Genomic DNA, 15,069 nt, shown 5'->3' with positions numbered 1-15,069 from the left:
ATTAGGGGTTGCAATTTCGATTTGCTTATTATTCCACAGTAACCCTCTACAGATCTAACTGATCTACCTGATCTATCTTTTCTTACTGCTCACAGACATTTCCTAAACATAAGCCTTTTAAGGTAGTTTTTTTTTTTTTTTAAACATATGTTTTATAAAAATGAGACAATGACATGCCAATCTCAAAAAAGCTATTTTTGATAATTGTATCACACAAGACAATGTTGGACTATACAATCAAAACAGCCATCTTTTAACCTGGCTTACATTTGGCAGCTCTCTCTTGCAGTAAAATGCTGCTTATTTAATAAACACTGCTTAAATATGAGGCCCTACACATAGGCTCCTGTTTCCAAGGAGATTTAATTATATAATAACAGGACTATGATCAAAAGCTTCTTAGTCTTATATCTTATGATTTGTCACGAAAACAACAAAATAAACCATAATAACCACACCAACAATTTGAAGCAACTTTCCAAGCGTAACTGGCAAACAACTGCAAAGTTACTCCCATATAGCTAGATCTCTCCAAAACTTCCCCACCAATTATCTTAAAGCATTTAAGAACAATTTACCTCAATTATTTGGGATTTTCAAACATTTTCTGTAGTTCAGTGCTTCCTGGGCAAGAGTAGAAGTAACTTATGAATCTTGTCTGTACTCCTAAAACCATTTTGAACTCGCACTCAGACGCCAATGTAATATCAGCCCAGTTCTAATTTTAACCAGGCTGAGAATAGAAGGTATCACATGAGGCACTTTGGCAAAGCCCCCTGAACTTTTACCACTTTTAACATCTTCCCAGTTTGCTGAACATGGCTGGAACTCCATAAATTGTGGGACTTACAAAAGTTACTAACTGTGTGCAAAAAGAACAATAGAATACTTGCTATGCTCAGCAATGAAAATTAAACAAGCTAGTTTTGAATCCAAAATAACTATTTGTTTTACACTTCCAGCATTCCTCTGCAAGATAACTGAGCTTCACAAAAATAGTTAGTTAGTATTATAAAAGTTCTATTAAACAACAACATAGATTAATTAGATTAAGCTAGAAAAATAGTTTTTGTTAGCATTTTACTCAATTCTTTTGCCTTTGGAGTCATGAAGATTTTTAGTGCAAATTAGCAAATTCCATATTGAAAACTAAACTTCATCAGATGTTCAGAGAGGTTATTATTCCTTTTCAGACTCCCAGTTATAAAACGTGTTACATTAGTTTTCTTTCAGAGCCATTGAAGAAGACAAAATAGAAAAAAAACCAGCTCTGTTAGAATAAGCCACCATTAAATATTTAAGTGACTTGATACCTTTTAACTGTTATTATTTCTGGTGCTTAGAATCTTTTCCTTCACCGCAATGAAAACAGGGAGATAGCAATAAACACAGATCACAGTTTGAAGTAGAAGACATAAAACTGCATCATTCTAACCAAGAATACACTTAAGAGTATAAAATGTTATGCTGAAATTAAAATTTTCATTCATCATATGAATGATGAAACTAATTTATTCTAGTAGAAGTAGTTTTCAGTCAGTTTTTACCTTACTATTTTAGATATGTACTGCCTTAGATTTTAGCATTACTACTAGAACTTTAAAATGGAAAGTAAAAAGAGCTCTCTAGGTCATTATTAACTATCTGAAAACCAATGTATATTTAAAGAGACACTACTTCATGGTAGAGTTATTTCTCCTTTTGATTTTTGTTCAACCTCCATAGTGTTTTCTAAACAATGCTTTTCTTAATCTGAATAATCATAATTAAAAAATTAACTACTTCATTTATTCCTCCTTGAAAGAGACAGCGAGTCAGAACTTAAAAAAAAAAAAAAGTAATACTTTGGGGGTTTTTTTGGAGTTTTGAGATACAATGCGAGTTTCAAGCTATTTCTGATAGCAAAAAAAAACTTCTGTGTGTAATATTTTAAAATCATTTAATCTTTTCTATCATATATTTATGCTTCATGTTCTTCTTCTCCATGATTGTAAGATTAAAAAAATATACTAAGCCCTTACCACAACAACATAATTGTAGGAGAGTGGCCATTAGGCATTGTCCTTTTGACAGTCTCAAGTGCAGTAGGCTCTTTAAGATAAGAAGAAATGGAAGACTGAGTCACCTGTACAGAATTACCTGCATGAAATTCAAATAGAAAGACTATTACTACAACTCTTTGTGATTCTAGAAATCTTTTATTAATAATAAAAAATCTGATAAAAATTAAATAGGTGATATGCACAACATATTCATCAAACTTTGCAAGAAATGATTTAAATAAAAACCTTTTATATCACAGTAGAAATATAAATAGCGGTTTACATGTATGCTTTCCCCTTATACTACCAGCTTTCCTCCTGGCCAGTCTCAGCATCAAGGACAGAAGAGGTCCTATCTCCAGGTGCTAATGTCCTGCATCTTCACAGCAATAGACTATTGTAGACTACGTTGGTATTCAACTTTGGTGCATGCTACTGTAGAGACAGATTTTGATACTCTTAAAGGAAGGCAAAAAGGCCTCCAAATGAATTATTCAGGCCACACAACCTTCTAAGTCTGTTTGCAAGTTATATTTCTAGAAGGTATTTATAACCAACAGTTTTCTTTGTATCTCCTTTTAAAACACCACTGCAGTCTTCGTCACCTGTTTAATTTAAAGCACCATAACTGTTATCTGTTCTGAAGGCTTAGAACCTGTTCATTATCTGCTTTGTATCTTAGTTTAAAAAGTCCTTATCTCAGACTTTTTGCTGATATTACTTCTTTGTTGTATTAATCTGTCGAATTCTAATATCCAAACATCACTAATACAAGGTGATGCAGGCTTTTAGAACACATTCTGTTTACTGTCATGCTTACCTAATGATGGAATAAGAAATGGAGTCATCCTTTTTTGTTGTTGTTTTATACAGACAGCTGCTTTCTATAAGAAACAAAAATAACTGGAAAGTATTTAAAGACCTCAACTACTTTCAGCTTATAAATATACAGGGTATTCTAGAGTACTTATAAGGTCCTGATGGTTGTCAGTAAATGTTGTGAGTAACATTTGAGTAAATATGCTATTTCCCTTTAGCACCTGATAAAGAGTACCTGTGCAAGTCATCTCCAGGAAAAAGTGGACTAGAGAAAGACATGAAAGGAGAGATTAATTCGATTAAACAACAAAAAGCTCTCTGGACATCTTAAAACATAAGCATATAAGGCATTTTATTTGTACATGATTTTTGCATAACTTCTTCAGGAACTTGGATATAACTTTCAGTCTTTGTTAAAATAAATGTGTGCGTCCAATGAGGAAAAACTCTGAGTATTTCCCTTTGAAACAGGTTAATCAACTTGAAATGCTGCAGACATGTAGATCCCTGTCATTCAGTTACATCAGCTTAACATCCGTATATATTATAAAAGTCAAAATAAAGACTTTCCATCACCATATTTAGAAATCACACCATGACCTATCAAGCTTGACAGGTTGCTGTAGAAGAAATTACAGCATTAGTAATTTAATTTAAAAGAATGCAACAATTAATTGATAGACTGTTATCAGTTACTGAGAACTTTTAACCACATAAAGTAATTATATACTGTGAATAGCAACAGACTAGCACAGCCTGCTTTTATTCTGTCTAATTCACAAAGTTTAAAGGCATATTCTAGCCATAATTTCCTTTATTTAAGGTCTAGCAGCATTGAAGCAGGGTTCTCCAAATAAGATTTCCACAAGTTAGAAAACCGGGCCATTGTAGCTCCATCAATAACGCGATGATCAGCTGACCAACTCACATTCATTATCTGTGCTTTAAATACTTCACCTTTTCCATTAAACCTAGGAAGAACCTGAAAGTCAGAGAACAGAATAAAATGAGAGAGAAAAAAAAACTTTCATTAATACATATTAATGTTTGTTAAATTAAATAGACAGCAGTAGCGCCATTCAAGAAACAAAAATTTTCCCATTATGGTCACATCGCAGAATAGAACATACTGCAAACCTACATTATGAACAGCCATACCTCTATTTCCTCCATCTTGGATATAATGAAGTAGTAAAAACCTTTCTTGACTCAAGCTTCTTACTGAATAGCTTATTATTTATAGTTTATTAGCTTATATATAGTTCATATATTTTATATAGTTTCTTTATTGCTTATAGTTTATTAGTGCTCAAAGTCACAATTTCCCAAGATCATTCCCTAAAGAAAAGGCTTATATGACATAGACACAAAAGTTATTTTAAATTAATACTAGTTTTATTTCCAGTGTCTGTAAGAAAGAACTAAAGCCTGAAATTCAAAAAATAAGAACTGCCTTTACCATTTTTAGCTCTGCAATAGGTACATCTCTCTGGCTCATGTAGCTATCTGCCTACATGGCCTACTCATCAGAATACTTTTCTGCCCCCAAGTTTCCTCCTTGATAACAGAAATGCTATAACCATGTTGCAAGACTCGTAAAAACATATTTACATTGTTTCTTCATAACTAGGAGGCTAAATATAGATGTGAGTGAAATATTACAGCATTCTAAAAAATAAGTATGCATCATTGGGGTAAAAGATTTCTACTTATATATTTCATGTCTCCATGGTCATCTAAAACACTACGAAACTTCATTAACAAGCTATGAAGTTTCTCTTTCATAAAGAGAAAAAAAGAACAATATACAAAGGGACACTCAGTGTTACATATACATTAAAGATGACCTTAGCATGCTACAGTTAATCACTTATATCACTGAGATAAAATTAATATACCTGTATCTTTCCAAGTGCTCCAATAGCTACTTCGGGAGGTAGTATTACTGGTTTAGCATAAGTGCCACCAATCTACAAAAAAAAAAAAAAAAAAAAAAAAAAAAGGTAGGGATTAATTATATAATTCTTTGAAAAACAAGATTGCTTCTTGCACGAATTGCTACAGATTTTGTTTTTCTGCATATTAAACTTGCATTAGGATATTAATTTCAGAAGCAGTTTTCAGATGTAAGTTCTCAGTTTTTCATGTACTTACTGTGCCAATATTTGACAGGGTGAATGTTCCCCCAGTGAGGTCATTTGTTCCCAGTTGGCCTGCAGAGCCCAGGGACTGTAGGCGATTTAATTCAGTTGCAATCTCAAATACACTACAGACTTGAACATTTTTCACATTTGGGACAATTAAACCTTGCTCCGTATCCATAGCAACTCCAATGTTGTGCGAAGCCTACAATAAGTTTAATCAACCAGACGTTAGCACAAATAGTCATTATAATATTTATTTTACACAAGAAAGCACTTGAAAGCTTTTGACTGCCTTTTTTTTTTTTTTTCCTCTAACCAAGGAAGCACTGTCTGCATTAAGCAACTCTCCTATACTACTTTGAGGGAAAGAAGGGAGATAAATGCTAGAATATAAGCATTCTACATTGGAAACTAAGTACAAACTGATTCTGGCAATTGCACATCCAGGAAACCTAAAATTTTGGATTCAATTTCACATTGAAAATATTTTATATTTTGTTATCCAGACAAACATCCTAAAACGACTAACAGTCTAAAAGAGACCACTAGCTTAAAAAAAAAAAAAAAAATTATCTTTGCCTTATTTGGCCAAACAGACGGGAGCTATATTACCTCCATCACCAAAGGCTGAAATTATCTTTGCAGAGATACTGATAAAATAGCATAAAAAGAATTTGCACTGCTCTATATATGCAGCATCTACCCCTGAAGAAAACAGACATTAATTGCCCAGACTATTAAACTAGCACATTTTATGAAATTAAATAAATTTTAGCAAACTCAGTTTAAAAGATGACTTTGATACATAGAGAGTTGAGAGTTGGAATAGTGGAACCACTCTGCCATTACTAAAAATTTTTTGCTAAAAATTATTAAATCTAGTTCAATCTTAGACAGAACCTGGATACTCAAGTTATTTTCCAGCACAACTTAATAATGTTATTATATGTTATAGGATCCCAGAATTAGTTCAGACATGCTGAAAAGGTATCCTTGTTAGCTGTTAGTTTGGGATTTTGCTCACAAGTTTTCTCAGGATTTTACAAACCTTGTATGTAATATTTTGACAGCCTTCATCCAAAGAAGCATTAAGAATAGGATACTGCAATAATCCCAGAGAAGCTGCCTGTTGAATATAAAAGAAAAAAATATCGATTTTTATACTTCATAACTAAAACAGCTACATTAACATTCTTAGTCAAGGAGGGAAGGGAAGAAACGGCAAGAGAAAATTCCAATTAGTAATAATTTGCATTTTCTCAAAGGAATCAAATTTGGTCTAAACTCTCCACTTAGCTCTCCAATAAATAATTATCATTTGAGGAAATAATTTCCTGGGAAAAGAGGGTAGCAGAATTAATCCTTAATTAGCCCTCTAACTGAAACCACATTATCAGAAGCTTCATACTAAGCTATGTGTTGAGCCGTCAGTGATGTCTAAGGCTGGAAATGGGCAGAAATAGAATTGTGGCAAACAAACAAATGCAAGAGCCCAGTCTTCCAAATAACAAAGCAGAAGCACTCACTCACCTGAGGGATTTACTACCAACAAAATAAGATTAAAAAAAAATACATTTCAAATGTGATAATGAAGTTTGCACAAAATACTGATGCTTCCAAAATTTGTTTCTGCTATTTCAGATTGAAATATTCAGAGATCCTTAGACCCTAATTGAGTGATAATTTAGTTGTTTTATCCTTTATCATTAATATTTCAAAAATGTTCCTAGAAACTAGATAATCCTGCCACAATCTGAACAGTGAACTGATAAGTGGCTCAATAAACAACGTGTGACTTTCTTGAGACTTGTGACTACTCAAATAATAGAAATGTACTTCAAAGTTATGACAGCAGTCAATCAATCAGAAAATGCTGGCAAAATCTGCATTAGCAGTCTAGTGCTCTAGTGCTGTACCGCATGTCTCACCTTTATGAAGAAGGGCATAAAGGAAAGCTTAACTCCACGAGTTTGTGCTAGCGGTTTCAGCTCTTCTCGCAGCTGAATAAGCTGAGTCAAATCAATCTCATCACAATAACCAAAGTGAGGGATCTTTAAGGCTGCACTCATAGTCTTTACCATTGCCTTCTGAAAACCTGAAAAATATTCACTAGTTCTTATACAAAACAAGCTTCTGGGAAGTTATGCTGAAGTTTCAAGTATTTGATTTCCTTTTTAAATAATTACAAAACTTACAAAAAGAAAGAAAAAAGACCTAAACAATCCTAAAGCTCACTTTAAGACCTCACTATTTTATCTCTACTAGTTACTCACTATTTGCCAACTCAATTTACAGTTCTAATATCTCAGATTATATTATTCCATACTTACCTTACATATATATGTACTTTAAATTACAACACAAGATATCCTACACTGCTTTTAAGCTCTGATAAACACCTGTACTCACTGTACCTTGACACTAATTACATTACGACTCATACTGCAATATATTCAAAAGTGTTTCAGAATTCCTACCTATTTCACCATACATTCACAGCCCAATATCTTCCAGCCAAAAGATGAAAAATCATTTCATAAAATAATAATTTCAAACATCACCTCCTGCAAAGCATGTTTTCCTATTTCTCATCATCTCAGCAGACTTTCAGGATAGACAAAAAACAGACCTTCTACCGAAAGAAACTGAATGTTGACTGAGTAACATCTGTTGCTAGTAACTGTGAATATTAGTTATTTCAAGATTTTGTATTTCATGCTTTACCTGTTACAGCTTCAGTTTTATCTTTTCCTGAAAAGGCAACGGGTCTGGAAACAGGTACAGGAATTTTATGCACTTTGTCCTTTGGAGCAGCAGGCACTCCCTCAGATTTTGGCAAAGGAGGGATAATTTCAGCCTTTGGTGATGGAGGTAATATAGCTCCCGTCTGTTTGGCCAAATAATTGAGTATGTCTTCCTTAAGGATTCTGTTATCTTTGCCTGTCCCAACAACTTCACTCAATTTAATCTGAAAGACACATACTAAGTTTTAATACTTTTGCTTTACAGCAATATAAGAAATCCTACATTGTAAGTAAATTACAATTAAAAAATATTTCAGGTACTGATCTAATATGCTTACGATTTTATTTCCTTTTCTATGACTTACTCCCTTCCTGTGGACACCATTCAAATAATCTAAAAGTCTCTGTAGATACCTAACTGCATATTTAAGAAGGAATAATAGAATTGCTTACGATTTAATTACTTTATAGGCTCAAAAGTGAAAAATTAATCTGAAGAAAGTCATTTTCTCTATTTAATATCTTACTTTTCTCCTAAAAATGCACCACATGCTTTCCAAAATAATAGAGTATTTACAGATTCACAAAAGATCAGAAATAGAAAAGCCTTTAAAAGGTCACCTAATCTATCTTCTGTTGCAGGCAATTTTAGCATAACATGTCACTTCTGACTTCTGTAAAGACTTCAAGAACAAGACAACTAAAGCTGAGATTCCATTTTTGCCTCCTCCCTCCCTCCCTCCCTCCCTCCTCTATCCCAAAAATATATCCTGGTGCTTCCTTATTTTTACCTCTAAAAAGGTTCTCTCTACCTCCAAACTCAAGGGTCCTAGCTGCATTTTAAGCCCAGTTACTCTTTTCATATCCACTATAATCGTAGTGGAAACATCATTCTGTTCATCTTTATAACTGTTTTAATATATTTGAAAACACGTATTCTTCACTGCACTTTTCTTTAGACCAATGTTCTCCTGGTTAGTCAAACTGGTATGTAAAAGAGGAATCAAATTCAGCAGGACCTGACTCAACAAACTCACATTATTTTCCATTGCAAGGCGACGAACAGCAGGAGTTGCCAATGTTTTATGACCTTTTATCTCTTGATGAGTGTGTTCTTCATGAGAAATAGCAGGTGTTTCAACAACATCTTCTTCTGGAGCAACACCTGCAAGCAGGAAGAAAAATAATAACTTTATTACAGTTCCCTATAAGCATTTGTTGCAGTGGCTAAATAGAGAGTAAAGTATGGGAACTTGTTTTGCACCTCCTACTTTAAACAAAAGTTAAACGAACAGAGTAAAAAATAAAGATGAACAAATTCTCAAATATCTTAAAGGAAACCAGCAAATGAAATATTAGCTGCTTCTCAAAGTACTGGATTTTGAAAAAGTGATGGTTAATCTGTTAAGCAGTAAGACATTCTTCAGAAGCTACTGGTCAATACCACAGTGTAGGGATAACATCTCACTCTAAATATATGTAACACTAAAACAATTGCACACATGTTGCAGTGGTGGCAGCACTAGCCTTCCCTTGAACTGCACTATGCTAAGAAATGGTCAGGCTCTACCCTGGCCCATAGGTTTTGCTCTTCCTTCCTGAACCTTATGACGACTACCAGGTTACCTGCCCACGTAATATTGTTCCTCCTTTCCCCCCAAACACCACAGCAGAACAGAATTTCTGCAGAAATTAAGGATCTTTGTGGCTTAAATGATCCCAGAAGTGGAGCAAGTGACTGAAGGTATTTAAACAAAGCAGGGGCTCCTCCACCCTATGTGGACAGGGACTGGAAGAGATTCAGTCACCCTACAACCATGTCACACTGCAACGTTCACCATGGTATAAGGCATAGATTTGAACAGTTTGGGCTCCTTGATGAGAAGAAATGGAAACAAGCCTTTTAGTGAAGTGAGAGTGGTCTTCAAACACACACTGAGGGTCCACTGAACTGTTTGTCAAATTGTAATACAAGTCTTATTTCTATTATCCTTATTCTGAAATATCCAAACTGCATGTGAACTATTACTTGACCAGCAGGTCACTCTAGCCTCACAGATTCCAGCAGTGAATTGAACTCTCTTGTCCTGAAGTGAAATCATAACCCTAATTTTAGGCTTCACAAATTTACTGATTTACAGCAAAAATTACTGTTTTCCTCCAAGACCCTGGTATGTGGACATTTCCACCTTTCTCTTTTACTGTATTTTAATTCCTCTCTGAGAACTATATCCTATAGGATAACTTTTAATATTTACTTTGAGATATTATGGATGGGAATATAACAGAGCTAGAGGCTGATTGCACTAAATTTTCAACAGGTAGAAGTGTCCAGTTTTTGAGATTTTAAAATCCTAAAAAAAAAAAAAAAAATCAGAAGAATTAATAGAAGTCTTTTTCTACCTAGTTTTCTTCTTGAGTTTATAGAAAAAAAAAAGCTTAAGATTTTCAAAGGAAAATCTCGACAATCCAATGATTTTATAACAGCAAATTCAAAACATGTAAGAGGAAAAAAAAAATCTTTATGATACCTTTTGAAGCATCAATTTCAATGTCCACTAATGGTTTTCCAACATAAGCAATTTCATCTAAATTGTAATGGAGTTTTCTAATGATGCCATCATAACGACTAGTAATAGTAACAGAAGCTTTATCACTTTGTACTTCACAGATGCTATCAAATTGAGACACACTATCACCTTCTTTTATATACCTAAGAAGAAAAAAGACACAAGCTGCTATAAAACATATTAAGTGTAAAAATCTATCCTGTGTATTCTTTTGATAAGTTCCATTATGTACATCCACGTTACGTGAAAATGTAGTATTCTAGAGAAGAAGCTAAACTGGATCCACTGGATCCATTTGCTGTACATTTTGCCACACTACTCCAGAACTCTTTGTTGTGTAAAAAGTAGCAAAGATTAAGAATATCGTCACATTTGTATTTTTTCTGTTGATTTAGTTAAAAAATAGCAGTTTTCTCAACTGATTATAAACCCTCTAAAAATAAGAATGAGCTTCACTTAGTTTCAAGTTAAGGAAAGTTTCAATTTGAAATTTACCTCTGTCTTTTTTACCTGTCTCCAGCACAAAGAGCATATTATCAACCATGCATACAAAGAACAAGGCATTCCAAAATTGTCCTCCCCCACCAGACACTTTGATTTTGTTTAATCCATTTATTAATGGCCTAAATGAAAAAGTACTGCAGGATAAAATTCTTTGGTTTCTCTGAGAAGTATATTTTTCCTTAAGTTCATCTCTACAAACATAAAAGTCAGGCCTCCTACCCTCTCAGAATTTAATCTGAGAGAAAGTCTACCTAAAGGTGCAGCTGGAAGTCCTATTCCCTCCATCTTTTCCACTCTCAAACAAACCAGATCACAAATAAACAAAATGCAAAGCTCTGACTAAACAGGGCCTCAAAACGTGGAAATAAAATGTAGAAACTCCATTAGTAACCCAGAAAATGTATTCCCATGTAATCAGTAACACTGCTGCTAGCACTGCTTGCTGATTTCTTAGTATGTTTCTAAGAAAGTGGTGCTTACCATTCTTTCACAGTCACCTCAGTAATCCCTTCTCCAATGTCGGAAAGCTTAAACTGAACGATTTGGCCGCATGAAACTTAAAACAGAAAATAAGGGAGGAAAAAGGTTAATATTAAATATATCACACAGACAATTTTGAATGCATAAAAAATACATTATATACCAGTTACATAGACTGCTAATATAACACTCATGAAATAGCAATATAAAACAAATTATTTTAGTATGAAAATGATTACCAGAAGATGTTCTGAATAATCGCTGATGATGACTAAACTTCAGGGCAGATTTGTCAAACAGGCACACATATTTTGATTTTATAAACTGAATGCTGCTGCACGATCTAACATGGTGAACACAAACCTAGGGGAGAAAAGTCTCAAGTATTAAAATTTGGATTGAGGAAGGCAAAACTCATTTAATATTCTTGATACAACAGTAACTAACTAAATTCTTATTTATTTAGAGAATTTCTTACAAAAACTATTCAAAAAATGCGTATAGAAGATGTAATGATTATGAGACTAGCATAAGCCTTGCCATGTTCTTAAACAATTTTAATAACACATCGCAGGGCAGATCAAAGCCGCAATAACATACTGAATTAACAAAAATCATGACAAGATCTGGCAACAGATTCACAGGTTCCAGTTTCTTTATGCAATCAGTTTAATCAGAATACACATACAAAAGTCTATAGCTCATTAACTCCATCAGCCATGTGAAATACTCTCATGCAGAATGAATGGTGGAAAGGTCCCTCAGATAGGGGGAGAAATTAGTATATTTTATTCTGATGGTTCTTATTTGAATCAAAGGTTGATCATAAATACTAATTAGGAAGGAATTTCGCGCTGGAGGGCACAGTTGCCATTTCATTTCTTTCAAAAGATAGCAGACAAACATCTTGAAGCATGTACCATTTTACAACAACTTTACTGACTTTGACAAGGATTGGGTGGGATGTGCGTTTCTTTCATGGTTACAATTATATTTATCCAGAAATCGTCTTCAAGGGTCAACAGAATTTTCTGAAAGGTTCTCCATACAAAACTACGTGCTTTAACACATTGTGTAATCACAGCAGTCATGATTCTGGTCAAGAGCAAAGCCAGTGGCACTTGCATTGACATAAACAGCCATTTTATCATTAAACACATTAGAATTTAGTTCAGACCCTTTCTTGTTTAGTAAGATTCCTTTAAATTCTGGTGTTACATTATCCTAATGTGACATAAAATAAATAAATAAAAATCATCGGAAGGTACAATCTCTAATTAATTTAGAGATATGAAAAAAATCAGGTGCCACAATGTACCTCAAGTACTCAAAAACTGTAAAATCTACAAATTCTCTTCTTAGAAGAGCCAGAAAACAGGACACCTGTGTGGGAAAGTTCATTTTAACGCTTTTTTTTTTTTTTGGAAATAATCCTTTCAAATAATTGCAAAACATATGAATCTTTATGAATTATCCTGCCCTCTCCCCAAAACTATGGAAAATTTCACATGTTTACATTGCACATTTAAAGTGCAGATAATCCAGAAGACTGTACTATACTGAACTGAAAACATACATACTTCCTATATTATTTAACATGCAAATTACATTCAAATATTATTTTCTTTTGGGAACAAATAATTATACAATACTCTACCTCAAAGGACACTGCAAAGTCACATTGAGCTACTTTTCAACTGCCTCCTACTAAGATTGTATTTGTTGATCTAGAATAACTACTTTTCTCATTTCCATAATAAGCAAACAGCTATACCTTTCCCTTAGTCAAAAGAAAAAGGTCAAATGACAATCGTAAGCTATAATAAATGTTATTTAACCGATGCAATTAAAATTTTAATTAAATATAAAAGTGGCACAAAATCTATGCTTTCCAAAGGCAGATTTCTTCTATTTTAATTCTGTATTTCTATTTCACTCCACAGTTACACTCTTTTGTTCTACAAGATCTTTTTGTTCCAAAATCAAAATAGAACTCTTTTGTCTTTATATGCCCCTGCATGGAAATGATTCAATATTTACCTGTGAAGACGATTGCAAGCAGCATATCAAACCTCTGAAGTACCTAAAAATGTGAATTAGTAACATAACTGGCAAATAAAGAGATTGGTTTTGTTACAGAAATTCTTTCATTTTATATTTGCAGGAATCATTCTAAACTACTGCATTTTGTAAAACTGTATCTTTCTTTTTGGTCTGTAGATGAGGTTAACCAGAGAGTTGGTGTGTTAGTATATTAAAGCAGTAATGCAAAACTCAGTCTCTCCATATAACTGTGTTCCTTTCGAAAAGCTGAAAAAGTGAAACCCATAAAGAGACAATTTACTTATTCATTTCAGCATTTAATCATCATAACACTGTGTAAAGCCAGGTAAGAAAACAAGAGCTTGTAATAGGAAATCCTAAACTCAATATATAAATACATACCGTCATATATACATAACGCATATATATGTACATATGAGTGGTGGATATTCATGTGACTGCTAAATAGCAGGAGGCAGCAGGACCCCAAGCAGCAGGGTACTGCTTGCGAGGGCTATGGCACCACTCTACTGCAGGGTGCTGCAGCCCTTCCTGCGCAAGGGGATGGGGTCTCACACCTGCCCCAGCCTCTCACTGATACCAAGGATGCATCATCCACTGACAACAAACCAAATTTCTTAAGGCTTAAGGTTTGAATGAAGCCTTGGAGCACACACTATTTGAGGGAAGAGTAACCTTGATGCTGTCTGGTTCAATTTTGGCCATTTCCTTAAGAAACAGCCCCTTGTGTTTTTATAAAACTCCACGGATCCTGGAAATCTGCTGCCCTCAGAACAAAAATGTTATTGAGCCTGCAGGCAACCAACTGCGTGACAAAATAACACTTGATTTCAAAATCAAATTGAATGAATTGTGTTCAAAGGTAGTGGCTTTACATTAAAGGACACTCCTCAGCGAGACTCATTTCACCTGCTCCCCTATTTAGTCATTTTAATCAACATTTATTAACACATTTTGCTTACCCACTTTGTGTCTCCACATACTGCTTTATGGAGGTTTCAGTACACTAGATTTAGTTTTATCAACAAATCCAACGTCCTTGCTAGCATATTTCAATCAGCCTTAAAAACTGGCTCCACGACCTCATCTGTGCACGACTCCCGTTTCCTTGGCAGCTCATGCGGGAACCCCAGGCTCCTCTCTTGCTCTTCCTAAACTATAGCCACATCCTATCTATGATGCCACCGCTAGGTCCTGCCCTTGGCCACTCAAGGTTTGCAGGGGAACCAAGTGCATTAAAATGTGACACTTCAAAGTGACAACAGCAACTTTATTTCTTGCATTTTGACACCACTTTACCACGAGGATCAGATGAACAAGCCGCTTCTCGAGACATTTAAAAGGCAGCTGCAGCCCATGCCCGCTATATAAAGGCTAAATCATAGCGCCGGTGCCTGCTCCGGAGCCGCCGAGGCCTTTTCCCTCACAGCAAACGCGCAGAAACGGGCAAATGCCGGCTGGCCGGGGGCAGCGCGCCCCCTCGGCAGGCACCGCCGCGGCTGGCGGGGCCAGCGCCGCGCGCGGGAGGGCTGGAGGAAGTCACGGCGCTCCGCGGACGGAGAGGCCGCCGCCACCCGCCGGGTACCCGGGCACCCCCGGCCGCCCTTACCAGGCGCCCCGCGCTCCGGCAGCCGCTGCGCAGGGCGGCCGCTGCCGCCATCTTACTCCGGGAAGGGCCGCGCCCCGCACACCTCCCCCCGGC

General features: G+C 35.2%; 1 protein-coding gene across 1 annotated transcript; it reads right to left on the bottom strand.

Moving 5' to 3' along the window:
- Nucleotides 1-3,196: 3,196 nt before the first annotated feature.
- Nucleotides 3,197-15,037, bottom strand: DBT (dihydrolipoamide branched chain transacylase E2). Its single transcript, XM_088524490.1, has 11 exons — nt 14,977-15,037; nt 11,543-11,666; nt 11,304-11,379; nt 10,281-10,462; nt 8,787-8,914; nt 7,730-7,973; nt 6,934-7,100; nt 6,054-6,131; nt 5,016-5,207; nt 4,760-4,831; nt 3,197-3,843 (listed from the first exon to the last, which is right to left on the bottom strand). Exons 1-11 carry the CDS (start codon nt 15,025-15,027, stop codon nt 3,676-3,678), a joined length of 1,482 nt encoding a protein of 493 aa, XP_088380616.1. The 5' UTR covers nt 15,028-15,037; the 3' UTR covers nt 3,197-3,675.
- Nucleotides 15,038-15,069: the final 32 nt, after the last annotated feature.

The sequence above is a fragment of the Tinamus guttatus genome, unplaced genomic scaffold, assembly GCF_059628265.1.
Source record: "Tinamus guttatus ecotype Peru unplaced genomic scaffold, ASM5962826v1 Tinamus_guttatus_pri_ptg000211l, whole genome shotgun sequence".
Taxonomy (NCBI): Eukaryota; Metazoa; Chordata; class Aves; order Tinamiformes; family Tinamidae; genus Tinamus; species Tinamus guttatus.
This window is presented reverse-complemented; position numbering and strand designations above follow the sequence as displayed.

What these genes read in the sequence shown, in the direction of transcription:
- DBT (XM_088524490.1), bottom strand. Translation starts at nt 15,027, where the DNA reads ATGGCGGCAGCGGCCGCCCTGCGCAGCGGCTGCCGGAGCGCGGGGCGC. An exon ending in ATTATTCAGAACATCTTCTG is followed by an intron (nt 11,380 to 11,542) that starts GTAATCATTTTC and finishes TTCTGTTTTAAG; the next exon opens with TTTCATGCGGCCAAATCGTT. An exon ending in TTATGCCCTTCTTCATAAAG is followed by an intron (nt 6,132 to 6,933) that starts GTGAGACATGCG and finishes TATATTCAACAG; the next exon opens with GCAGCTTCTCTGGGATTATT.